A 27,500-nucleotide genomic window follows, 5' to 3' on the forward strand; every position below is an offset into this window, starting at 1 on the left:
ACACCTAGATTCACACACAGATTCACAAAATCCTAAGAACACACATAAAACAAACCTAAACATGCAGGTGCCCCACCCCAGATACAAACACACACACACACACACACACACACACACACACACACACAGACACACACACACACACACACAACACACATTCACATACCAAACACACAGAGACACACAAAATCAAAATCATATGTACCGGTAAGTGCATTGCAGACATAAGGCAATCCAACTCAGGCACACATAGTGTAGTGTGTATACACACACACAGTCACAAACATTATGTCACTTCCTCACCCTCTCTCCATCCAACAGAAGGTGCACTCTGAAGTTCATGATGTCGTTGAGGTTGATCTCCTCGTTCCGATAGAGGATCTGGAATATTCTGCTGAAGACGCCGCCATCGTGGACCCCTGCCGCGCTGAAGCTGCATTCTCCTGCACCCAAAGGAGACACGCGTGTGGCAACGACACACTGATCAGCTGACAGCTCTACACAGCCACTGAAACTAAACAAGAATAAGTTGTCTCCCTAGGGACTAAACTGAATAAGTTATCTCCGTAGACAGCTTTGACAGCTAAAAGAGAAACGTTTCAAACTTTTACAAGAGAAGCTGTTGTTGTTATTTTACCAACTCTTACCTGTCTCGTCGGTTATTGATTTACCTGTGTTACACTTCACTTGCACATGTCTGCCAAATGATTCATGAGAGTATGAAAGCACATTTCTCAACATGACAGCAACTCAACCTTCATATCCCTGGTCAGCCAGATTTAATATCATAAAAACAATAAAAATGTGATAACTAACCACATCACACCACATCCAAAAAAGTCAGCACAAACATGTACTAATTAAGTCAATGACAAAAACAGTGACAGCTAACACTAAGGCTCTGTGCTTTTCCCAAATTCATCCATATGGCTTATTTGTAGCAACCGAGTTTATGCTTACTTACTATTCAGAAGCACAGTGTGCTATCAGTTATGACCATTTCTGCAGCACTCGCTGTCAGCTGTACAGATGTAATCTGTATTACCGGTACATTACATTACATATGCATAATAATCATCTAAGTTTTTAGAGTAATGTTGCTGTGAGTGGTTCTGGCTAATGTGTGGTGTGGTGTGGTGTAGTGTGTGTTGTATGAGTGGAGACCATAGACTGTATATATAGAATATATATTCTATATATACAGTCTATGGTGGAGACGCTACAGGGAGAGCGGGTGCTGGTGCGGGTGCTGATGCTGTACCACACAGAGATGAGAGAAAGATGTAGCGCGTCTGTCACCACGGGGGATTCACGGGGAGAGGACTTTGAAAGAGAGGCCCACACATGCACACACATGCACACTCTCTCACACACACACACACACACACACACACACACACACACACACACACACACACACACACACACACACACATGCTCTCTTCCTCTCTCTTTCTATCTCTGTCCCTCTTTCAATCTGTCTCTCTCTCTCTTTCTCATCAGGACAAGGTGGTGGTTGAAGAGAAGTGAGACACCTCAAATTCAAAGTCGTACTCACAGCCCTTTCTATTTTCCTGCCAGCCACCATCTTATTCTGTCTCACTTCCTACAGATTCTAGATAGTGTTACATGGAGCGATAGTGTGACTATTCTGCCTTCCATGAAAAAAAGGGATCTATTCATCTTGCTTTTATCATCGCTATGACAATGTGTGTGTATGTGTGTGTGTGTGTGTGTGTGTGTGTGTGTGTGTGTGTGTGTGTGTGTGTGTGTGTGTGTGTGCGCAGGTGTGCATGTGTGTGTGTGTGTGTGTGTGTTTACTGTTGTTTTGAATACCAAATTCACTCATACTGTATCTGCATTTGTTTTCATTTTGACAGTTCTATTCATCTGTGCTTAGCAGTGCACAGCTTAGCATGGGAGTGACAGTAAAATACCCAAGTGATCAGCACTGTAAGCATTTTTACTGACAAACACACACACACTGGTGCTGCAGGTACAGTATACGCAGTTCTCTGCTCATTTGCAATGACAGCCATGGGGGGAAATTAATGGTGTTTAAAGCCATTACTAAGCAGAGGATGATGGACTTCACATTCTCATGTGGACACGTCTGTGTGTGTGTATGTGTGTGTGTGTGTGTGTGTGTGTGTGTGTGTGTGTGTGTGTGTGGTTATGGAAGCTGGGGTGATGTTGTTAGACCCTCAAACACACATAAATGTCCCTAAGCAGCTAACGGAGGCTCAGCACTCTCCTCCAACTAATCTGCTTACCGCCCGTCACCCAGATGTGAGCACACACACACAATCTCTCTCTCTCTCTCTCTCTCTCTCTCTCTCTCTCTCTCTCTCTCTCTCTCTCTCTCTCTCTTTCTCTCTCTCTTTTTCTCACTCATGCACACACACACACATACACACAAATGCGCACACACACGCACACAGGCAGGAGTGAACATACTGGTGCAAACCCCCCAGATTACACACACACACACACACACACACAGACCTTAAGAACTGAATGCTACTGTGTGATAGAAATACGTGTCGTCTCATATCACAGTCCAGTAAATCACGACATCTTCTGACATAAATCACTGTCATTTCAGGTAAATATTTGCTTATGTGTGTGTGTGTGTGTGTGTGTGTGTGTGTGTTTAAAAAAAATGGATGGATAGATACACAAGAAATCAAGAGTGCAATGGGAGTAGGGAATAGAGAGAGAGAGAGGGGGGGGGGGGGGGGGGGGGGAGTACATGTGATTGTGCATGTGGCTGTAAAGGCCCAGACTCTTAATGAGATATGTCTATGCTGCTTGAATGGAAAGCTGCATACCCTTGGCTATGTTACATAACACTCTATTAGAGCACTGTGCAGCCAAGGACAGCACACAAAGTCAACGTTGTATGCATTGTACTCCATAGGCCATATTTCTAATACCCTCCACCGCATTGTCATGAAATATACCCCTGTATACCTTGAGGATAGTCTTTGGGGAAATGCAATACCAAATCAATATTATGAGGAAATCAATACACCACAAATAAAATGCTCAACATATCATCACCCTATATCTAAGTGAGTTGTGGACTGTTGTGTTTCATAATCCACATATGTCCAAGATTCTGACCAATAGTACAATTCACCCTTCATAAATAAAATATGTATGTGAAGTATTATTCTGTTATGTCACTGCACTTATTGCTGATGAAAAAAGGAGTGGAAAAAAACACTATGAGTGCACAGAGGCAGGTGCTGGCAGAGTTCAGTGTAGGATGAATGAAATGGCTGCTTCAGGCCAGATCCATTCACTGCAGAGATTCTCCACTTCAAGCAGGGTCACACAGCCCATCCTCAATGTCAGATGAATAGGGAGCCACACACACAAAACACACAAAGAATAATGCAACACAGATATGCACTGCATACGTACATGTATGCTACACACACACACACACACACACACACACACACACAGCATTCTGATTGTATCCCCTGATCACAGTAATGGTGTCACCCTATAACCTTCCTGAACTAAAATGATCTACAGTATATCAGTACTCTCTATCTGTCTCCTATTTCATCTGTCTGTATGCTTTCGAGACATTTCGCTAACCACGAGATGATGTTTCAATAGCAACATTATGATGAATTGTCACTCTTTTCACACTATGCAATGACCTTAGTGCTTCACTGCCCACTGAAAAAAAATAATGCCAATAACAACAGATCAATCTGTATTCCTAAAGCTATAAGTATACTCTTTTGATCCCGTGAGGGAAATTTGGTCTCTGCATTTATCCCAATCCGTGAATTAGTGAAACACACTCAGCAGCCCACAGTGAACACACAGTGAGGTGAAGCACACACTAATCCTGGCGCAGTGAGATGCCTGCAACAACAGCGGCGCTCGGGGAGCAGTGAGGTGCCTTGCTCAAGGGCACTTCAGCCGTGCCTACTGGTCGGGGTTCGAACCGGCAACCCTCCGGTTACAAGTCCAAAGCGCTAACCAGTAGGCCACGGCTGCCCCCGTTTCAGGAGTAAGTTATGGATTAATGAAAAACTGTTTTGTACTTTAATCATCAGTGTTTCCAGTGGCACGGTACAGCAGGAGTTTACATTGCCTGGAGTGGAGGTTCTCATTAGTAAAAAAACTGAGACAAAAAATTGGTTTCTTCTACAGAAACAAAGGCGACCTCCCTATGGAATGTAGGAAACAAGTTGTTGAAGCAGTTTTATGTCAGTTTTAGACTATGGTGATGTGATTTATACTGTAGAAATGCTACTGCTTGCTCACTTAAAGCCCTGGACTCAGTCTACCACTCTGCCCTGAGGTTTTACTGGTGATGGCTATAGCCATTTACATTACTATATAGCCATCTACATTACTATATAGCCATTTACATTACTATATAGCCATTTACATTACTATATAGCCATCTACATTACTATATAGCCATCTACATTACTATATAGCCATCTACATTACTATATAGCCATTTACATTACTGGTGATGGCTATAGCCATCTACATTACTATATAGCCATTTACATTACTGGTGATGGCTATAGCACTCATCATTGTGTCCTCTACGGTAAAGTGGGTTGGTCATCTTTGACTGAAAGGAGACATAACCATTGGTATCTCTTTATTTACAAAGGTATGGTTGGAAAATTACCAGGTTATATTTCAAACATGCTTGTTTGAAATTCTGGTCCCTATTAGACCAGATCAAATGACTGTTTGATGGTTAAGGTTCCTCGTATCCACACTGAGTTTGGAAAGTCGGCCTTTTGTTATGGTGCCCCTACTTCCTGGAATAATCTTCAATGTAACATACAAATGAACTCTCTACTTTTCTATAATCAATTCAAATCTGTAATCACAAACCTTCCTATGTCAAATTGTACCTGTTTTATGTAAATGTTATTTTATTATTGTTAATATTTTATTATTAATATTTTCTATATTTTTATTTCCCTTCCTCCTTTATAAGGGTATGTAGGTTATCTTATTATTTGTTTTATTTTGTTTTATTTTCCACAATTATTATACTACCGGTATATCTCTTGTTATTCCATTATTATTGTGTAATCTCGGCTTCACTGAAAATGAGGACTACCCTCAATGAACCTCCGAGAATAAATAAAGATTGAATGAATGAATGAATGAACATTTGTGTTTGAATCTGTAATGCCTCAAAACAGTTGCACAAAACACAGAGGAACAGCCTGAGCCACTTACTTTCATGCTTAATAGTGCTCAAGCCTATGTAGTGGCTAAGGAGCTTGGCTAGCATGCAGCAGCCTGAAAAGTTGTGGGTTCAATACCCGACTTTCACCGCTGTGCCCTTGAGCAAGGCACTCAACCCTGAGTTGCTCCAGGGACCCTGGTAATATAATTGACATATGTAAGCCGCTTTGGATAAAAGCATCTGCTAAGTGAATAAATGTAAATGCAATGAATTCATGCCAGCAAAACCCATCCATTGAGTCCTGAGACATGGTACTTGTGAGGATGGACCTCTTTGGATCCATTACCTGGATCCATTACCTACTACAGTATCTACAGTATGTCACGTCAATGAGTGCACTGAATTTATTTTATTGTCTATAGTTCACCTTCAGGGAAGCTTTTTACTGCAGCTGTCTCAAAGATGACTGACCAAGTTGCCCTAAATATATGAAAAACACACACCTAACCTGGTGGCAGATGGCTAACGGGCAAAAACAGAACAAGACAAAACAAGACGTCTCAGAAACATGTCAGATTTCACGGGGCCCCATAAAATACCCCCCACACACAACAAAAAAAGAGGAAAAAACCTAATAATTTTCATTTCACGCATGTGAAGAAAGCTCTTAGCACCTGCACACATGGAGGGCGAGACAAAGACACAAATGCTTGTCCATGACAGACATTCACACACACACACACACACACACACACACACACACATACACAGAGAGGGGTCATAAAAGAGCAGACAGAGCTGTGTAGAGATTACTGCTCTTAAGAGAGACCTTTTAAGAGGAATGTGTGTGAACTGCGTGTCCCCTTCCACACCTGAATGACAAGATGACTGGTGAATGAGGAGTCAAGGGCAGTGAAGAGAAAAATGACTATGAAGCCTGAGTGCTGTGTTTGTGTGTGTGTGTGTGTACTGTATGTCTCTCTATCTCTCTCTCGCTCTCTCGCTCTCTTTCTCTCTCTCTCTCTCTCTCTATATATATATATGTGTGTGCTGTGTTTCTAGATTGTCTCTAACAGAGATGTTCCCACACACTCAATCTTGAGTCTTTATCAGGGATGTAGTGGTAAAATAAGAAGTGGGTAAACTATGAATTCTGTGATCTCAATGAGGTGGACTGCGCCATGCGGTATCTGATTTTTTAAAAAGGCATTCAGAACATGTTTAATGATGGTGGAGGTTATTGTCCAATGTTTATAACAATATCAGTGGTATTAAATGATTCCTAGAGTGTACATATTGTGAATGTGGATAATACAGTGTGATTTATGAATGTTAAAAGTTTTATAATAAACTCTTTTGTGAGGTGGATAAACTGTGTTTACTTGTGTTTAGCCTCCACTACATCCCTGGTCTTGATGCCCCGAGCCAGCATCTAAATAATTGTGCAAGATCCCAATTCCATGTGTATGTCTGTGTGCTATGTGATGTGCATAACAAGCCCTTCAGTCATTTCACTCAAGATCTTTCTAATGTGATTCCACTCAGTCCATATATTCCTGTTCCTGACTGTTGTGTCATCTACTATACTGGAAAAAAGTTACAATCTATTAAAGAGATACAAGAGATCCGGTCTAACCCTAAAGCGACAGCAAGTGATTTTTGTAACCACCAACAGGAGTGTCTGTTAAATATGCCTGCAGCTACTGATAAAATAAGACAGAAGTAGTGAAAATGTAAACTTGTTTACTAGTCTCGTTCTCACCTGTGTTTCCAGGTGTTGTCACTATCAACCTGTGTGGCACTCGAGGTGAGACCTTTAATCTGACGCGCACCTGGTAGAATCTGTGGAGGAAGAAGAAGTATCTGTCATTGTCATAGTCATCATCATCGTTGTCATCATCATCATCATCATCATCATCATCATCATCATCATCATCGTCGTCTTCTTCTTTATCACAGCAATTCATTTCTCAGCCTTGAAAAATGTGCCACAGGACATGGCGTGCAGGCAGTACAAATACCTGGATGTTAAAAAAAAAAGCACCAATGAACTGAACTGTTCAAATGTTACTGAATTATTAACATGGACAAGACAAGATGTTGCTTAAATAATGTATCTTACACCACATCGCACCTCCATTCCTGGAGGTCAGCCAGCCCACATAGTACATACAGTATATTACCCAAGACTGCATTTACTGTACAGAGCATGACCGGTATACTGAAATGGAAGTCTGCCCATTAGTTGCTCAGTGAGCTGAATTGTTTTCATGTGAGCACCTCTTCATAGATACTAGAAGCTAATAAAGTGTGTTAGCCAGGCTCTCTCCAAAATTATAAGGTGCTCACACGCAAATACACACACATAAGAACACATACTGTAAGCACACATACACACACACACACACACACACACACACACACACACACACACACACACACACACACACACAAAAAAACACACACACACAAAACCACACACAGACACAACCGCACACACACGATACATACAAAGTCACATTAGACCGGTGCATTCCCAAGGTCACCCTGGCTGAATGGATTGCCATCGCACGGTTTCTGCCATAAAAGCATCTAAGCTCCCCTGAGACTAACACTCAATCGACAGCACAGGCTTCTTCACAGCCTTCCATTGACCAAAGACTTTCTAAAGCCATTACAGGTCTTCAGAGCCACATACCCACTCAACAGTGTCTGCACCTTTTCCGTGTCTCAAGATTTGCTCACTTTGCCAACTTTGACACCAGTTCTTAACAGGCCTAGACTACTGCATGGCTGCTTCTATTTAGATTCAAAAACATCCTCTTTTCTGAGCACAGAGAAATACGACAGGATTACTCAGTCCTCATGCTCACAGAGGTCCTCACAACAGAGTAGTGATCCTTGTTGGGAATGAAAAAGCAGTGCTATACACACAGATGGCTCTTTGATGGTTTGGTGGGGAATATCAGACACCTGGAGAGTGGCCGTGATTTGGAGCGGGGTGCCAGACGGTTGGACACTCTCGCATGGAACGGGAACTAAGAAAGGACATCACAAGACACAGAGGGGAGTCGGGAAAGCCTGGAGTCTTAGAGCAAAACCGGTTCTGAAACCCAGAAAATATAAGCTAATTAAGCCAATTAAAATGACTGCAATGAAAGGTAATTAATTATCAGTCATCGATTGCTCAAAGTGCTTCAAATACATGGTTACTATCAATTATTGTTGTTCTTGGGGCTTTGAATTGGGTTTTGAAAAGATCTGCCTGCATTGTTTAAGCGATTACCCTATCTCTATTGCATTCAAAAACACTCTTTTGTGTTCAACAAAGGGGAAAAAACACATATTTAGGGTGTCTTTGATGTCAGACAGAGAAAAGCCTCTAGCAATGCAATGTCTAACTGTGGCAAGGGTTTGTGAACACCGCTCGTGTCGGTGATGGCGGAACATGGCAGCTTGAGGGAGAAAAAAAAAAACAAATATATTTGAGCACCCAGCTGCCGACGGATTATAGCTGGTTGGAGGGTGAAGTGGGGAAGGGTGGGGATGTGAGGTTTAACCCAACCTAGTTTAGTGGCAGAGAGCTCGGGTGGATGGGTGGATGGTTGGGTGGGTGGGTGTGTGAGCAGGGGGGAAGGAGCAGAGTGCTCTCAAATCTGCGTAAAGCTGGCATTTCAGTCGGGCGTTCGGAGCCCCGGCCAGATGCCCAGACTCTAATCTGGCCGCAGACAGCCACTACAGTAACCATGGCATCCGACATGACCTTTATTCCTCAACATTTCTCAGTGTCACTGCGGGCACTGCGGTGTCAGGCCCAATCGGACTCAACGCCACCTCCACCTGTTATTTTTGGGCCGATATGACGGGCTTTAGTCACATTGGTTTTGTCATCTTACGAGTATGTGTGTGTGCATGTGTGTGTGTGTGTGTGTGTGTGTGTGTGTGTGTGTGTGTGTGTGTGTGTGTTTGTCTGTGTGTGTTTTCTTTCTGAGAATAGTTTGACACACACATATATAAACACATGGTTTGATGATTCTGCTCATATGGCATGATACACATTTTTTTAACTCCTAATTCTACTGACTAAACGTTGACCAGGCTTACATCAGGATATTGACAATGCCACAAACTTAAAATGCGCTTTTTTACAGCATGGGTCAGATGAAGAGTGTCAAAACACAAAACAGTACTCTTGGCACTGAAGCCAACTGCTGGAATGTTCTCTGCCCACTTAGCTTGCTTCAAGTGACCTTTTCTCTCTGTGATAAATATCACCGGAAACATGACCGGAAACAACAGGGGAAATCACAAACCCCAATGGCACTGGAAAAGTGACATACATGAAGCATCCTCAAGGACAGCCTCAGCAAGTCTGTTGCTGACAACACGGCTTGTTTATTATGGGGAAGGAGAACATTTGACAGAGGGACAAGTGGCGCCTTGTTTGGCCAGATGATCATATGATTGCACTCAGTCCTACTGAGTGAGAGTCTCTCTTGACTCAGTTGAGGAGAGGCGGCTAAACATGAGAAGGAGACTCACCCACGCTGAAATAGATCCACATTGTGAAATTTATGCAGCTCCACTGAAAACTCCACGGTCCCCTGGACTTCAGACATGATCTATTCCATCACCTGTAGCACGCACACACACACACACACACACACACAAAAAGGAAGAATATCAGGATCACTATTTTTAGTCCCAGAAAAAAAAACAATGCAATCTTACACACATACTGTACATATCATAGCAACATATAACAAAGAAATAATTATCACAACCACATTCTATTTCTTTGCCTGTAATAATTTTAACACAGTTTAGCTCAGGTATAATAAATCATCTTGAGACTGGGTGGGAAGGTCACAGGCAAAGACATATGCTCAAAAATAATAAATAAATAAATAAATACGTAACTGTCCGCTGTGATCACCTTATTACCACACACCTAGCAACCAGTCTAGCTTCTAGCTAACCTGGATGGCATTTCCTTGTCCAGTCAGTGGAGGTGATGCTGGGCTGGGGCCATCAGAGGAATACTCTGCAGACAGGGCCTCTAATTGGACAAACACTGAGTCATCGCCGGATCTGTTTGCCCAGAACGGAGAGCACAGAAGCTTTCAACAGAGGCTTGTGTGTTACTCCCGAGTCCAAAAACGGGGCTTTTGGAAAGGGTACTTTTAGGCCTTGAGATGAGGGGGGTGGACAGGGGGGGGGGGGGGGGGGGCGGGGGGTGATGGATTTGAGAGGCTTTTCCACAGTGTGATGTCTGTGTAACTGTGTAAGTTTCTGATAGCTGAGAGCCAAGCTACCTGACTATGATGATCTGGCTGCTGTCTGTCAGTATTCAGAAAAAGATCGTATGGGCTTTGAGATGGAAAACGCTGCCAACGCCACCGCACAGTGGAAAGGGAACTTTTGGGCCTGCGAGATGAGAGTGATGGAGAGATGGGGATGGTGATTGATTTGAAAGGATATTCCACAGTGTGCTTGCTGTCTGTGTAACTATGTAACTATGATATGATCTGCCTGCTGTCAGTATTCAGCACGAATCGTATGGGCTTTGTGATGGAAAACGCTCCGAACGCCACCGCACAGTGGCATCCCTGAGGCAAACTAAATGGACCAGGCTGAGATTTTAATGCATGTATTATCTATCCCATTTCTTTCAGAGCAGTGAGTTGACACTTTGGCTCTGTGCGGCAGTCTTTGGCCCACCGTGGCCCTCTGTCTGGACACGAGCCACCATCTCTGCTTCAACGGCTGCTGCTGCTGACCATTGGCATTCAGCTAGTAGCCCAGACATGCACCGTCTACAGATCTGGAGAGGGGATACTGGAGGAGCAGGACAGAGATTGTCTGCTGATTAAAGATGCAATGCTCCTCCACGCACACACACACACACACACAAACACACACACACACACACACACACACACACACACACACACACACACACACACGCACACACTCACACACAAACACACACACACACAGACTGTGAGTGAAAATCCATTACCAAAGACTGTGTTGTTGTGGCTTTCTCAAAGACAATTTAGTTGTGTCACTATGTGCCTATCATTGTGTAGTCTATATTATGTGAAAAGCATGTTGGCTGAGATAACACTGAGAATAAAAGAGTAATCCTGCCTAAAGCATATTTAACCTCAAACAAATGAATGTGTCATTTACAGTAAACTCATGCACGTGGTCATACACACTACTGTACGTAGCAGAGAGAAATACACTAAAAGTATATTAAGTATATATACTCTTCTGATCCCGTGAGGGAAATTTGGTCTCTGCATTTATCCCAATCCGTGAATTAGTGAAACACACTCAGTACACAGTGAACACACAGTGAGGTGAAGCATACACTAATCCCGGCGCAGTGAGCTGCCTGCATCAACAGCGGCGCTCGGGGAGCAGTGAGGGGTTAGGTGCCTTGCTCAAGGGCACTTCAGCCATGCCTACTGGTCGGGGTTCGAACCGGCAACCCTCTGGTTACAAGTCGGAAGCACTAACCAGTAGGCCACGGCTGCCCCTGCACGGCTGCCCCCTAAAAAAGGTTCACTAAAATAATCATCCAGCATAGCTAAATAATAGTCCAGCTAATGCAGTGAAACCGAGCAATATATCTCCATATCTTACTTTTTTATCTGACAATTTTCATAAGCTGAGCTCAAATGAAGATTTACACAACCTTGTAATGGAATAAGCTTTATAACATATTCTGAATGTTGCCAAAGCAATGTATCGCACGTGTGGCCTCTCTGTAAAAAGCTCACACATCCACACCAGAGATGTTTTTTTTTTTTTAAAGAGGGACAACATACTCTCAATGATATGACAGCTTTTAGCACATCGCTTCAAAGTAGATTCTGAGCCTTGAGCTACAGAGATGCTTTGTAACGCTGTTGACTTCCCTCTGTGTTTGTACTTTGTGTTTATTTCTACAACCCTATTGCTAGTATCATATTCAAAATGAACATATATTTGTCATGAAATAGTCAAATTTGTCAATTTCAACATTTGTATGTTGTCTGTGTCACATTTTACACAACGTCCCAACTTTTTCTGATTTGGGGTTGTAAATGTGTTGATAGAAAGTTAGACAATTCTCTATAGATGGCTAGTTTATAGGTTGGTTGGTGCAATAATCAAATGCAAGAACTGAGACATTTAAAACGTTAAAGAACATCAGATAAACAGTATAATATATGAAACCAGAGGTTTCTACAAACTATGAGAGTACTGAGCCATTTCTCCCATAGCATTTCATTCAAATGCAACAGCCTCTGATCTCTCCCCATGAAGACCCCATGGCTGTTATGCTTTCAAAGACTGGAATCCTTTCAAACTTTTAAAAACATCTCTGATTCACACATCCCCTAGCCCTGTTAACTCAAATTAGCTCCATTCACCAGGAGTGGTGGATATTTATGCAGAGGGTATATCAGGCTCTTCCTCATTCAATTAGACATAAATGTTTTATTTGTGTGTTAGCAACATGACAGACATGATGGCCTTGGATATATTACAGCTTTGCTTGTGTTAAAGTGTCATAACTACTATCATGGTAAAAGAGATAAAAGCTTCGTGTGTGAGTAATCTTTCCCCACAGGCTCGTAAACCACACGACATATGCGGACACACATGTGCGGAACATCACAATGGGCACATCCACCCTGTCACGATTAGCCTTCAGTTTCCAATACTGAGTCCTTGTCCTGCCAAGTGATAGAAGGGACACTGAATGACACATCGGGCAGCGCCAGAAGTGGTTAATGCAATTACCCCACCAACCCCCTATCACCCACCACCTCCACCACCATCATGACGGATTCTAAAACGCCTCTTGCAACATGGTGAGAAAGGGCATAATAGATAATGAAAGGCTACAACTTCCTGGGGAAGCAGTTTACTCAGACTAGAGTGCCCGAGTGCATCAAAATAGATTTGCCTTGGTCACTGACTGATGTTATGTGATATATTTGTTGCAGAGAAGAGCTGAACGATTCTGTAAATGACTTCCCATTAAAGGTTAAGAGTCCCTGGGTGGAACAACAGTCACCTTGCCTTTGGAAAAGCCCCTCCTGCTGTGGAAAAGTTAGGAGGGAGGCAGGGAAAAAATGAAAAATCAATTTCCGCTACAACTCATTATCCTGAAGTCTTTTTTTGTGGTCGTCCTCCCTAGTGTGAGACCTTTATCTGTCTATATTTCAAGGACAAGGGTTCTAGAGGGACAGGCACAATGACACGGATGATAGCTAGATGATTGAGTGCGCTGCGATGCACTGTGAAATGTCCCACGTTTGTCTTTGTAACGTGAGCATTTAGGGGGCCAAGACTGCTCACAGGCCCCTGCAGACCCTGTGACTGTGCAACTAAAGAGACACACAATATACGCCTCTGTGTTCATACACACATTTATTGCAGCTTCCCTGACTTAATGGAGATTACATATTTGATAAGTTTCACATTTCACCTTGTGGTAATGGCATAGCGTAGATCATTTCAGTGTAGTGAAAGACAACTCTGTGCGTCTAGTGCTACTGAGGCAAGCCAGTTGTAGTTGGACATGGGCAACCTTCACTCCCGCACCCCTGAGTGGAGGACATCAACAAAGGTAATGACTCTGATTATGTGTCTCAACCACTGCATTCTGAGAACAGTCATGCATCACCTAACATTAGCAGAACACAAAACAGAACTGACGTCTGTGACATAGACCAGTGCAAGACTGGTGCAACAAAAACAACAGAAAGATAATGACACTACCTTCTACCTATTCTAATACTCGCAACACTGATCTTTTCACAGCCCTCGGTCATTCTTAGATTCATAAGCTTTATTTACCTACAGGCAGATATCGGTCACTGCCTTATTAGGGAGATGTTTGTACAGCTGTTCTTGGGTTCACTGTCCGGGGCCCTTATTGTGTGTGAGTGGGCCTGGCTATATATCCATTTGATGGATAACGTCACGTGAGAGACGACCATGTATGCCTGCAAATGAACAAAACAAACAAAACGGCACTGTGCGTGCAATATATTTCAGCTGCAGTTATGACTTTCATAAAAAAAACCTATTCTGAATCACGTAGAAAATGTTATTAACCCTGTGAGCCTGTCTGGACTTTTATTAGCCTATCTGGTTTGAAGCATGTGACAAAAAGTCTTGATAACCTTTTTTTTTTTTTCATTCTTACTTTGTTCGCCGCCTTTGTACTTTGGTGTTCATACAGTAAAACCAGAGGATGTCACGGCCCGTGGAGACATTATATTTGGAGAAAGAATTGCAGTGGGATGGCGGCTGCTGCAGACTCGGATGGAGGCTCAGTGAAAGATGTACAGCTTAATTCTTGGGAGAGTGAACTCTGTGAGCAAGGAGAGGGCAAAAGCCCACGGGCAGCCTATGACTCAGTTTAATCACACTGGGAGAGAGGAGTGCGTGTGTGTGTGTGTGTGTGTGTGTGTGTGTGTGTGTGTGTGTGTGTGTGTGCGTGAACAACAAAGAGAAAGAGAGTGTGTGTGAGTGTGAAGGACAGTGTATGTGTGTATGTATTTTTCGTATGTGTGTGTGTGTGTGTGTATGTGTGTGTTTCAGAGAGAGAGAGAGAGAGAGAGAGAGAGAGAGAGAGAGAGAGAGAGAGAGAGAGAGAGAGAGAGAGAGAGAGAGAGAGCATTCATGTGCCTGTATGTGTACGTGGGCGTGTGCACTGTGGATTCGGGCATGTGGGCGGTCATGTTTACGAGTGGGCGCCTGCTTATCAACGCACACCAAAATGACCTAATAAATTAATGAGAACGGAAGCGCTCGCCTGACTCACCCCCGTCAACCGCAGACCCACTAACACTGCCAACACCGCACACATATTTACAACCATTTACCTTCTGTCCCATGACAGACTTATGCTTGGCAATGAGTTAACTGTCACTGAGCATTACTTCAACTGAGCCCCGTTTGAAAAGGACACGCGACCGTGGCCAGGAAAATCGCACTTGACACCTGAATTTAAAAAGAGCTACACACCTAATTTCAAGCTGATATACTGAGCAGTACTGTCTGCAAAATGCATCCCTATATTTTTCTAACATGTAATTTAATGTTAATAATAAAAAAGTCTCGCAGGTAAGCGTGGAAATCATGTAAAGCCTAGCCTGATCTATTGACCCTTTTATCTTTCCACTTAAAAGAGTTTCTGCTGAATCTACAGAATATGTTCTTGACTTCACAGTGCGGTGTTGAGGTAGTGGCCGGCCCCCCTCCCAGGTCAGTGAACAAGCGACAGAACTCGCTGAATGGCGCTGAACCTGTATGAATGGCGCTGAATGGTGCTCGGGAGAATTCTGTACATAGCGCTTTTTTTCTGGCTGCCACAAAAGAACAGTTTGCCCTCTTGTTGGCTCACCTCACATGATGCAACACCAACAACATCTCCCCCGTCCTCCAAAACTGGCAACAATGAGTTACTGTAAGCTGATGCATTACCTGGCCTACTACCAAAACAGGTTTTTATATGTATGCATTTACTGTAATAGTTTGTATAGAGCAATGATAGAGATGCAATACTGCAGAGTGCGCAATAACACAATATTAATGCTGACCTAGTTCTAGAAAGCAAAGGCTAAGAAATCATTAAGACCCTTAATAATTAGATTTTGGTGTGTGTGTGTGTGTGTGTGTGTGTGTGTGTGTGTGTGTGCGATTGTGTGTGTGTGTGCGTGTGTGTGTGTATGCGTGTGTGTGTGTGTGCGAGTGTGTGTGTGTGTGTGTGTGTGTGTGTGTGTGTGTGTGTGTGTGTGTGTGTGTGTGTGTGTGTGCGTGTGTGTGCGTGTGTGTGTGTGTGTGTGTGCTTGTTTAGGCCACTGATGTCCATGACTACACTGCACAGAAGCTCTCCTACATAATGCACCAGAAGGAGCAAATGAGTAGGTCACGCATGACACACTCGCTTAACCGTCGGTGCAGGTACAATGGGCTGCATAGGCAGAGCCTGTCCTATCAGACTGTGTAATTGGTGTTAATGTGGCCAGATACAGTTGCCTAGGAGGACATGTCATGGGAGAAGTAAAGAGAGAGAGAGAGAGAGAGAGAGAGTCTAAGAAAGGGCATGATAGAGAGATACAGACAGAGAGAGGAGAGAAAAAGAGTGAGAAACAGAAAAGAGAGAAATATAACATTACAGATAAGAGAGAGAGAGAGTGAGAGAGAGAGAGAGAGAGAGAGGAAAGACAAAAGAAGAGATAGACACGTGTCTGAGACTATGTTCACATTTATATTTACAGTGATGACTAACAAAGATGACGCATTGATGATGATGAATGTCAATAGCGATAGTCATCGAGGGACGTTTCGGCTCGTTTTTTCTGCAGTGTCAGCTGTCTGGGGGTAAGCCTGCCAGTGCCGCACACGTGTAACATGATGTGACGGATGGCTCTCAACTTCCAGAATTCCGGTTAATCATGCAGAGGGTAATCCAACATCATAGCAACCGAAACGCAATGCTGCTAAAACTAAGTGCTGCCCTCACCCCAAACACAGTGAGATAAAATAACAAATCGTGCTTTGATATTCAGATGCACAGATGACACAGAAAGCATTCAGACAAACCAGATTTTAGAATGTTTTCTATTTCCCCATGGAAAAAAATAGAAATGCAGAGTTTCACTTTTTGTTTTTCACATATTTCGCTTCTCACAGAAACCATTGCAAACACAACACAAACACTGAAGACTGAAGACTGAACACTGAATTTACATTCAAGTAAATGATCTCATACCTTCTAAGGACTCAACTGCGGTTGGCTATACCTTCTCTCCTCTCTCTGTCTCTGACTGTCAAGCAAGTCTTGTTTATGGTCCGTTTTTGGTGTAATTTATACACACTGACCAGGGCCTGGGACAAGCAGCAGACCGTGGGGCCAGGGAAGTGCTTAGCGGCGGCTGGATTATGGGAGTCACATGAGAAGCAGTCTCGCGCCAGTTCCTCCTGCTATCTTACACACCACAACAAACTCAGGAGGAACTCGGAGAGGAACTTGAGCATAAGACTGCAAGGCCAAATCTCATGATACTCAAAGGGCCATGTGCATAACGACCTCTAGCTGTTTGTCGCTGGCGTATCATCCGGCAACCTCGCTTCCCCTACAATGAGTCATTGTATGTTTATTTTCAGTAGGACTTGGGGCTATGCGGGTACCATTATAACATTTGTAATGCCCATCATCTCTTCTACAGCTTCTCTATTACCGTACACACCTGTGAGTGGGAAGGGTTTTCATTTAGGTGTCTCCCATATTATCTCCTGGCCTCATTAAAACATTGCCCTCTTTCCACAGATACAGGTCCTAAAGATGTACACTCAGGAGAGTTACGTAAATCCTTTTCAGTTCACTCCGCAACACTGACTCATTGACTTGGGACAGAGCACGAGCGACTGGATGTATTACAAAGTTACCAGTGCAGTTACCCGGCACACAGCGACTGGATGTATTACAAAGTTACCAGTGCAGTTACCCGGCACACAGCAACTGGATGTCTTACAAAGTTACCAGAGCAGTTACTGGGCACACAGCAAATGGATATATGACAAACTTGCCAGTGCAGTTATCGGCAAAACAGCCGATTCACTCCAAAGCATCTACAAATTAAACAGACACTATACTGTAGATGCTCCAAACTGAAGCTTAATTGCCACTGTACTTTCTACACAAAATGTTCTCAACATTTACAGTAAATCATTTTTTTTTTGTTCCCCAGAGCATTGTGTGTGGGGAAATCACCAAAGCATGCTGGGTAATCTGAAGGGGAGAGAGAGAGAGAGAGAGAGAGAGAGAGAGAGAGAGAGAGAGAGAGAGAGAGAGAGAGAGAGAGAGAGAGAGAGAGAAAGAGAGAGAGTAGCCCTGTTGCCGTTGCTACTGGTGCTGCGGCTGAGATTTTTTAGCGCATGGGTCCCTCATGGGCTAAACACATTTTCGCCAGGAGTGCACAGACCTGGGCAGGCGGAAGTCAACTGGAAAATCCCTGTTATGCCACAAGCACGGTTTGCTCTAGTGCAAACAAGGCAAAATGTTTTATTTTTTTCTTTCCATGCTGGCAGCCATGTGCCATGCTCATTCATACAGTCCGACTGCAGCAAGCTCATGCATCAGAAACAGAGAGAGAGAGAGAGATGTCCATGCATGCATGTGCACAAAAGAGACCTTTCGAGAGAGAGAGAGAAACAGAGACTGGGAGAGAGGAGTGTGTGTGTGTGTGTATGTGTGTGTGTGTGTGTGTGTGTGTGTGTGTGTGTGTGTGTGTGTGCATGCGTGCGTGTGTGTGTGTCTGTGTCTGCCTGTGCATCCCTGAAAGGTCCAGGCCTCGGTGGGCCATGTGCAAGCCACAGTGTTTAATGTGAATGTCAGTAGCTATTTGCCCAGAGCGTGCATCACGGCTGAGTCAAACACATATTTGCATCACGGCTAAACCTCCCCTCTGTCTAACCATGTCCCCCATCACCTGTTCTGAAGTGACTTGATTTATCTCCAGCATTGAACAGCACTACAAAGACATGTGTCGTACAATAAATCACTGAACTATAAGGCATTACAGTATGCATGGATGATTATCCTTACAGAATAAAGAAGAGAATAATAAATCATTAAAATGTGTGTGTGTGTGTGTGTGTGTGTGTGTGTGTGTGTGTGTGTGTGTGTGTGTGTGTGTATGTGTGTGTGTGTGTGTGTGTGTGTTTACATGTGTGTCCACATATGAGCAACCCATCCTGCTCGTCTGCTTTCTAATGAATGTGTGTTAGTGTGATACGATGCATGAGTCATGTACTACTTGGAGCATTGGGCTCGTCTGTTGCTCCAATTGCACTGTTTCTTTGACAGTGTGTATCACCAGGCAAGTGAGTACAGGGGCTGGAGCACTGTTTCTGGGGAAGCTGTCGTTCAGATACCCAAGATTCCTCTCTGGTGATGGGAGTCCAAAAAATGATTAGACTATCAGCTGATCAGGATCATACATCTCAATTTTCGAAGTCATCTAGCATTGCATTCATTTGCTAAAGGGATTTGTTGTTTTTGTCTTTTATAGCTGGCTGATGCCAGTGGCATAAATGGTATCTGTCTGATACAAGATTAAAATGTGGCTCCATTAGGCTTTGGGTATTTTCGTGCAAAATAATTCCTGGTTGTGCAGTCCAAAGGATGACTGATTCAAATCATCACAGCCACAAATTCGATTAAACTTGTGAATGATTCACAGTGACATTTTTCCTCTGCACGGATCAAGCCACTGATCAAAATAATTGATGACATGCTGTCAATCAGAATTCAGGACAGAGCCCAAGTCGGACTACTCAGACTAATATCATGTTACACTATCTGTGTACACATTTATGTGCATGTACACTGAACTAAGGTGACAGTAACAACAAAAACATGGCTCTAAAATCTGGGCTAATCTTGGTTTCAACAAAGATAAAAATAAATAAGCATGGCATGCTCTGTTTTCCATGGTCATAATATGAATTAAAAAAATAATAATTTATTGGTGTGAGTGAGCAAGTATGAATGTCAGCAGTAGCACTCACACGCAGTTATGATTTGTTGCTGCAAAATAAAAAATAAAAATACAGTAATCTTATGGCACAAATCCCAGTTGTTCTAGCCAGGAATGTGGTGATGGTTGATGAAGATTCAAATAACATCATATGGAATATGTATAATGACGATTATGAGCAAAATTCTCGCGGTGTAGGCTACAAACCCTACTGTGTGCTCTTTCGCCTCTCTAGGCTCTGATCTTGTTCTTGTTATTATCAGATTGCCGGACCAGGCGCATTAGCAGAATGCGCATCTAATATGTTCCTATTAGCTATGAACATAGTCCTGGCAGGCTGGTAGAATGGTTCCCGAAGGCTCACAGGCAGATGAAAGGCAGGGGATGTAGTTATCATCAATTAGGCAATCACCGTAAAACAACTCGCCGGCAGAATCTATTTCCCAGCTTCCCACGAAACCGCTCATTTAGAGGATAGGCTAGTGTTTGTCCCAATCGAATTGCGGCGCACGGCTTATCGTATTTCACAATAGACAAGACTGACCCATCATTTTTGGCCGTAGCAGTGATGAACAATGAAGACAACACACTGTTACAAGCTTACCTGCCACAAGGCTGTGGTGCGACACCTCTACGCAATGATCTCCACTTTCACTCCAAGTCACTTCCCTCCTGTCATTGAGTTCTGCGTTTTCGCTTTACTGTTTGAGACGAACGTTTGAGCGACCGGCGAGAGGATGACTTGATCACTCAGTGTTTATATTGGTTTAGGCATAAGCTGCTCACCGCTTGTACTGCTGCTGCTGTTGCCATGGTTATTCATTCAGCCTCTGGTAGCCTACGTTATGCAGCGCAGGTCGGATCAGTTATGGCAGCCCGCTTGGCACAGCGTTTCCCATGTCTGAGATGTTCAATCTCCCTAAGTAATGCGGCAGTCGCGTGCCTCCGTTTATCTCCCGGTTTGTCCGTGGCACTTATCTTTCCGTGTGGCAGTAGATGCTCGGATGGCTGTGTCCTCGCCGTTTACTGCTGCACTGTGCGTACTACTGACGGACTGACGTCACACGGTCGCCGGAGAAAATAAATGTTGAATCCTTTTACTTCTTTCAGGTGATCCTATTCGTCGGAGATAACTTTTATTTTGACAGCCTGGAAGGTAATTAATACGCAGGGGGTATGAAAATGGAACATTTGTAAGCATCTCAACTGTTTGACATCAGTAGGCTAGCACTTTTTAGTTCCACAGTAGCCTATCCTCCACGTTCTCTTTAAATTACAACATTAGGCAATATCCTCTCTGCCATATAGAGGTTTTAATGCCATTGCACCTGAGGGAGTGAGCGTGAATGTTTTTGGGAGAAACACAGTTGAACTTGCAGTTTACTGCTGCAGGTGCTTCCCCCCCTCTCTCTCTCACTCACTCACTTTCACATCAGCAGTAGGCTACTATGTCTTCTTGCGCAGCACAGTGGTCAGGTGTGTGTGTGTGTGTGGCCATATACTTTTCTATTTGTCTTGAAAATTGACCTTGAAATGAAGCAGCAAGATAACTGGGTAGACCATATACGAATTACAGCGTTGTCATAGGGGCTGTATGTTTAGCCAACAGTCTGACCACCTGTGAGGGTAAAGACTATGTTCTGTTTGTACCTGTTTGCCAGAGGTGGAAAAAGTACGAAAATATTGTACTCAAGTAAAAGTACCAATACCTTGATGAAATATTACTCAAGTACAAGTTAAAATACCGATCTGAAAATGTACTTAAGTAAAAGTAAAAAGTAGTTCATTTAAAATGTACTTTAAGTAAAAGTTACTTAGTTACTTTTTTTATGGGGGGGGGGGGGGGGGGGTACCAGAACAACCAGTTTTACCAGAGACTTTCTAATGAGGAGATACAGCACTCAAAAAATCCTCCATAGTAATGCATGGGGTTAGTCAGTTGTATACAAAATATCACAACCCTTCCGCAGCAAAACGTTGACATGTGAATACATTGAGCCAATCATGTGGTGTGTTGTAAAATACATTGAGTGCCATCGTGCCAATCATCTGTTGTGATCTCGCTGCTGGAGCAAGATTGGTGTCGTGAAGCCTTACGCACACGCATTTCTGCCGAAATAGATGCACGATAAGTGCCCAAAAAGTTTTGCAATATGGCCGCCGAGTGGAGTGGAGGTACTTGCCTGAAAAGGACTTTGGTCCTAGCTCGAGTTGCTGCAGCCAGCAGCTAAGGCAGCCATGTTCATGCTCCTAGTGTGTAGCGCTGTAGCTGCAGCAACTCGAGCTAGGTAAAACCGATTGTTTCAGTTTTGTTCATACCGACAGTACTCGGTGACGTTGAGAAATGGAGATCTATGTGAAAAATCACCGGAGTTCTCCTTTAAGTTTGAGCAGTAGTTGATTTTCAAAGTTAGTTGCACTCATCCTTGCGTCGCTTTGCAATGAACAGTAATCCAGCACAACTGAAAAGCCCCTCACAGGCAGCTGAGGCAGGCAGGCTAATGTTGAGTTGCAGAGAGTTTTTTTATATTTGGAAATGAGCAGAAGGTTCAGCAGATTAAAGGGGCGTCGAACTAGGGGGGAGAGTGGGAAGTATAGGGCCCCAATGGAGGAGAGGGCCCTTGAAAAGTGGAATACAGGGGGCACAACATTTTCACCAGGCATTAATAACTCAGGTAATCCACACATAAAAAATCCAAACAACTCCATAAGTAGTCATGTGTAATGAAGTGGAATAACACAGGGAAAAAGTATTGAACAAGCTAAGAAAAAGCACTAAGGCAAGGAAAGGGAAGGAACGAGCTGGAATCTGTAAGTAGTTAGAGTAGTTATCCTTTCTATCTGTGCAAATTAATATAAGCTTGGTTAGTAGCCTACATATTGATGGGCTATAAAAAGGTTTTTCATTACCAAGGTGTCACACAAGAAACATTTCATGATGGATAAAAGCAAAAAGCTCTCCCAAGACCTTTGCAACCTTATTGTTGCAAAACATATCAATGAAACTGGTTACAGATGCATTTCAAAACTTCAGAATCTTCAGTAAGCAGCATGGGAGCCATTATCTGCAAGTGGAAGAAACATCACTGCATCATCAACCGGCCACGCAATATTTCTGACCAGGGAGTCAGAAGGATAGTCAATTCCAAGAGCCAAGGACCACTCGGAGAAAGCTCCAGAAAGACTTGAAGGCAGCCAATTCAATTAAATTCAATTAAACAGTTCTGGAAGTAACTAAATATCAGGATTCACAAGAGGGACCCCTGGAATCTGTTTAGAACAATGGACCAAAATCACACCTGATACTGTGACTAATACCTTTTGTCATACAGGAAATGTCTTGAAGCTGTCTAAAGGCTTTTCCACAAAGTATTGAAGAAATTTCAGTAGGCACGTTCAATACTTTTTTCCTGTGTCATTCCACTTTAATACACATAACTCTTATGTTTTGGATTTTTTATATGTGTGTTAATATAATGTGTGGTGAAAATTTCGAATAGACTCACTGGAAGTTTAAGTTAATTACTGAAAATATATATGACTATATGTCCACCATATATTTATTTTACCTGAATATTTTAACTTCAAAATTAAATGTCAAAATGAATGTCAGACGAAATTTAAAGTTTGACTGACTGGATTCTGTATACAAAACAGTGAAAACTGTCTAAGGTCACTCTCACTCTCCCTTGCCAAAGAGCTAAATGGTTTAGTCCGCCTTCACGATTCATAAGGTAGTCTATCTTTTGTTTATTTAGTTGAGCATCGCTAGTAGTGGACCGCTAATTGTTGTGCTGCTGGTGCAATGTCTTTCTCCAAGAAAGCCAAGTCAGGTTATTAAAAAGAGAGACATCAAAACGAGGGGAAACAACTGCTAATAAACTTCTTTCCAAAGAAAGGTGAGCACAAACGTCAAAACACGAAATCCCATGGTGTTTGCTTGAATATCTCCGCTCTCATTAGTGCTAAAACGAACTGAGACAACCCATTGAAATAGCGGAAAATACACTTTCATAGGTTAGGCTACACATGTAATCTGATGCATTTTGTGATCTAGCTCCATCTCCCATCACTTTCAGAAAGACTGCATGGCGCCAGCTTGATTCATGTCCTGCTGTAAGGCTACATGCTGATCATTATCACTAGGCTAGTGGTTTAGGGCGGGATTACTTTTCTCTCCCTTTCTGTTTTCGTTAGTCTTAACTTTTTTTGTTTACTCAAGTAACGGATGGGATTTTTGATGTAGCGAAGTACAATACTTCGCTCAAAATGTAATCAAGTAAAATTTAAAATACCGATTTTATAAACTACTTAAAAAATACAAAATACACAGAAAAACTACTCAATACAGTAACGTGAGTAAATGTATTTCGTTACTTTCCACCTCTGCTGTTTGCACATGGTTGGACAGGCTTCAAATATCTGACCCTTCTAATGCCAGACTGCTACATTAGCCTATCAAAGTGCCCACATTGAGGTGGAACTAGTATTGCAGACGAGCCCCAGACATGAAAATAACGACAGCCAAAATCCATTAATTCAAAATTTATACTTTAAGAGCATAGTGGTTTTTAATATCATCCCGGTTCATTTCTAAGCAAATGTTATTTTGCAGGCTGCAGCAGCTATTTCACTTTGAAGGGTACTCTCTACTCAGTTCAATAAAAGGAATGTTCCAAGGCCAAAGAGAAGAATATCCTATGGATTCCACTGATCATCTGCATACTGTATGTTTCAAATAGGGTGTGTGCAACTGAGCTTGGTTTTGACAAATGAATTGATTCTGTTTTCAGTCTGTATTTTTTGTTGTAAAGACTTCCAGGTGGTAGTAGATAGTATCCCATAGTATTACAGTCCCTTAGCTGGGTGGCATCATTGATGGTGGTTAGTGAGGTTGCCCCTTCACCGCAAAGCGATTTTGGAACCTGGATGTACAATGTGCTGTTGCTGTTGTTGTTATTTTAGTATGCAGCAGCTTAAAGTAAAATTCTATTAAACCCAGGCACATTTGGCATTCTCTGCCATATTTAATTTCTTAAAAGGTTTGACCACACACATTTTTAGAACATCTTCAAGACCTTATATTACTCTACATGGTGGAGTGTATGCTGCTAATCATATCCATGGTCTCTCTCTCCACACTGACAATGTCACCTGAGGGGAATGGCACTTTAAGCCACTTTTGTTAGTAAAACCTTTATATCATCTATGTGATTTCATACAGTATACATTACCAACCTTTTTCCAGTGCCACAGGAGAAGTTCTTACACTACATCAGAATCAGACTTTTTTTGTGCATACAAGGTTAGAATGAACTAAGAAATACACAAGTTGGTAGCAAATTACTTTTTGTTCTCAATTTCCATTGTTCCAATGGCTTCCAAAAACTGAAGGTTAATGTTGTTTTGACACAAAATAGACACCTGACGTAGACCTGAGTGGTCGAAACGTTGTGTATCACCCACCATTAAACTGGGAGCTTTAGACACAGTGTGCGGATATCTTTTCTTTTGTTTGACACAAAATAGTCACTTATCACTTGATTGGTGAGGCAATAGACTATGGGGGGCTTCCAGGTTAATGGCAGGTTAGAGTGAAGTTGTGGTTTGAGCTCACTGAGGAAAGAGGGAAGATTACCCTTTCACAGGAAACCACAGACAAAAGAGAGGACTGCCACTCAACTAGTCTCTAACCTCTGACCTCTCTGTCTGACATGCTTACTGGGGCTGTGTAATAGGTCACTTGCTAGGAATCACAGCTTCATAGAATGCATAAAGCTACCCAGTTTTCCTCTCTCTCTCTCTGTCCCTCTCTCTTTCTCTTTGATGCTCTCAGCGATGGTGTACGTGTCTGTCTCGGCCTCTAACAGTACGTTCATTAAAAGCAGGAGTTCTCAATTACCCTTCTGACATATGATCTCTATTTAGAGCACTTAGTGAAAAACGGTATTGGGAAAATACTTCTGCTCTTAGGTTTCATACGCCTCCCTGGGATGAAATGAGAATTGATTTATGTACCAAAAGCTGAGCTGGTGATGGTAGGTTGCCACAATTTCATTGATGCCATTTTGTGTGTTGCCTTTTTGTCTGTTTTGTGTCACAGGGTCACTTCAATCTGCAGTTCTGAATGTGAATGGCTCCTTTTATTGTAATTATTGCAAGTGATTATTCGGTAAGTGATCAGGGAAAAAAGGAGTTGTCTAGACAGACTTGTACAGGCATATCTATACCCTAACACAAAAAGTGATTATAAATGAGATTGTATCTTACTTTATCAACTAAGCATGCGAGAAAAAAATAGTCTGTATAGACAGACATAAAAGCACGTCCTATTAAAATATTTAGGACATCTTAACACTGTCACACTACTGCTTATACCCATTACTTCTAATGGTTATATTCCTGTATATGTTATGTGAGTGAGCTTGCTTGCTTTGTGTTTGCAACCAAGCTACTTTTTACACAAACCTTACCTTACGATGTCAAAATGATAAATGCCTCTGCACCTTCTCAGTCGTCATAAGAGTTTTGATACCTATAATTACGGGGAGGATCAAGATGCAGCAGACATTTTTATGCCATGAAACAGGTGTGTCTTCCTTTCTGGCATAGTGTTTTCTTTTCACGGGGAGGGGGGGGGGGGTCTGAATTGACATAACACTGGATGTAAGTAACCTCATTCATTTGAAATGTATTACACTTTGCTTCAAGGCAGACAGGTTCCTGTTCAAAAACACTTTCACGTCTTTCGAAATTATATTGTAGGTCCTACGCTAATTAGAAGGGGTAAAAGATAACTCATACAAAGTAAAGATGTAATGTGAAGCTTTGATTCTAAATCTCTTTTCCAGGAAAACTTGTCTCCATTACGTGCTATTATTGTGTCATCTAACTATTTAAGTCATCAGTTTCTAATTGTCAGTAATAACATTCTCTTTTCATTTTAGACAACTTTGATCATCTGAGACATTTGATACTAAAAACTGAAAGAAATTGGAGTTATGAAACTTAGGAGGAGTAGGATAGGAGAGTCCTTCAGAAGCTGTACAAAACACAGGTATTGCATTCCACAATTGCATAAATCCCAGTTACACACACACACACACACACACACACACACACATACACACACACACACACACACACACACACACACTTACAACCCCCCCCCCCCACACACACACACACACACACACACACACACACACTCTCAAGACTGATGAACACACATTCTGGGGCCCCGCACTATGCCGCGTCTCAGGCAAGGGCATCCCCATAGCGCAGCTAACCATTAGCAGAATTACACCCGCCCCAACACATGTTATTAGGAGGCTACCGGCGCAACAGCAGGGGGAACAAATAAGAGCCCAAGCAGAAGACAGGAGGAGAGCGGCATGCCTGCAGGCCTCAGAAGCCTTTAAGTAGCAGTCATAAAACCACCAGCCGTCACCTCCCCCAGAAGGGCCTAGCCAATGGGATGCTAACGAACAAGTGAAGTTGGCCCCCTCGAACACCCCCTTACCCCCGACCCACACCCCTTAAGCAAAAAAATAAACGTGACTGCACACCGTGAAAAAGTTTGAACATCCTCTGCACGGGTCACCTTCGTCAGTCCTGGACATGAGCCCTCCCTAGGACGGACTCAGGGGAATTTCTGCATCTCTCGAAAAAGGCATCCCACTCCTCGGGCGCTCTCCTCCCTGACTCCATCCGCTTGTCTGCTCTGAAAGGCCCTCAAGACTGCTGCTGCT

At 42.8% G+C, this 27,500-nt stretch overlaps 2 protein-coding genes across 11 annotated transcripts in view; one reads left to right on the top strand and one right to left on the bottom strand.

Moving 5' to 3' along the window:
* fam135b (family with sequence similarity 135 member B) overlaps positions 1 to 20,812 on the bottom strand; it is a 51,252-nt gene extending 30,440 nt beyond the window's left edge. Inside the window, exons 1-6 of one of the 6 annotated variants that reach the window (XM_042076063.1) lie at positions 20,354 to 20,812; positions 10,507 to 10,618; positions 10,171 to 10,282; positions 9,734 to 9,825; positions 6,954 to 7,033; positions 304 to 443 (exon numbers count right to left, since the gene is read on the bottom strand). In XM_042076063.1, the coding sequence (XP_041931997.1) occupies positions 304 to 443; positions 6,954 to 7,033; positions 9,734 to 9,810 (297 nt within the window). In that variant the 5' untranslated portion in view covers positions 9,811 to 9,825; positions 10,171 to 10,282; positions 10,507 to 10,618; positions 20,354 to 20,812. Of the gene's footprint in view, positions 1 to 303; positions 444 to 6,953; positions 7,034 to 9,733; positions 9,826 to 10,170; positions 10,283 to 10,506; positions 10,619 to 13,682; positions 13,801 to 14,053; positions 14,203 to 16,979; positions 17,063 to 20,353 lie in introns of those variants that run through there. The other 5 variants (XM_042076062.1, XM_042076064.1, XM_042076065.1 and 2 more) reach the window with 5 other exon arrangements.
* Positions 20,813 to 27,226: 6,414 nt separating this feature from the next.
* LOC121695338 (collagen alpha-3(IX) chain-like) overlaps positions 27,227 to 27,500 on the top strand; it is a 32,132-nt gene continuing 31,858 nt past the window's right edge. For 4 of the 5 annotated variants that reach the window (XM_042076067.1, XM_042076071.1, XM_042076072.1 and 1 more), the window contains exon 1: positions 27,228 to 27,500. This exon is cut by the window's right edge and continues 72 nt beyond it. The gene's annotated coding sequence lies outside the window, so the exon portion shown is untranslated. The other variant, XM_042076069.1, reaches the window with a different exon arrangement.

Source organism: Alosa sapidissima, chromosome 21 (genome assembly GCF_018492685.1).
Source record: "Alosa sapidissima isolate fAloSap1 chromosome 21, fAloSap1.pri, whole genome shotgun sequence".
Taxonomy (NCBI): Eukaryota; Metazoa; Chordata; class Actinopteri; order Clupeiformes; family Clupeidae; genus Alosa; species Alosa sapidissima.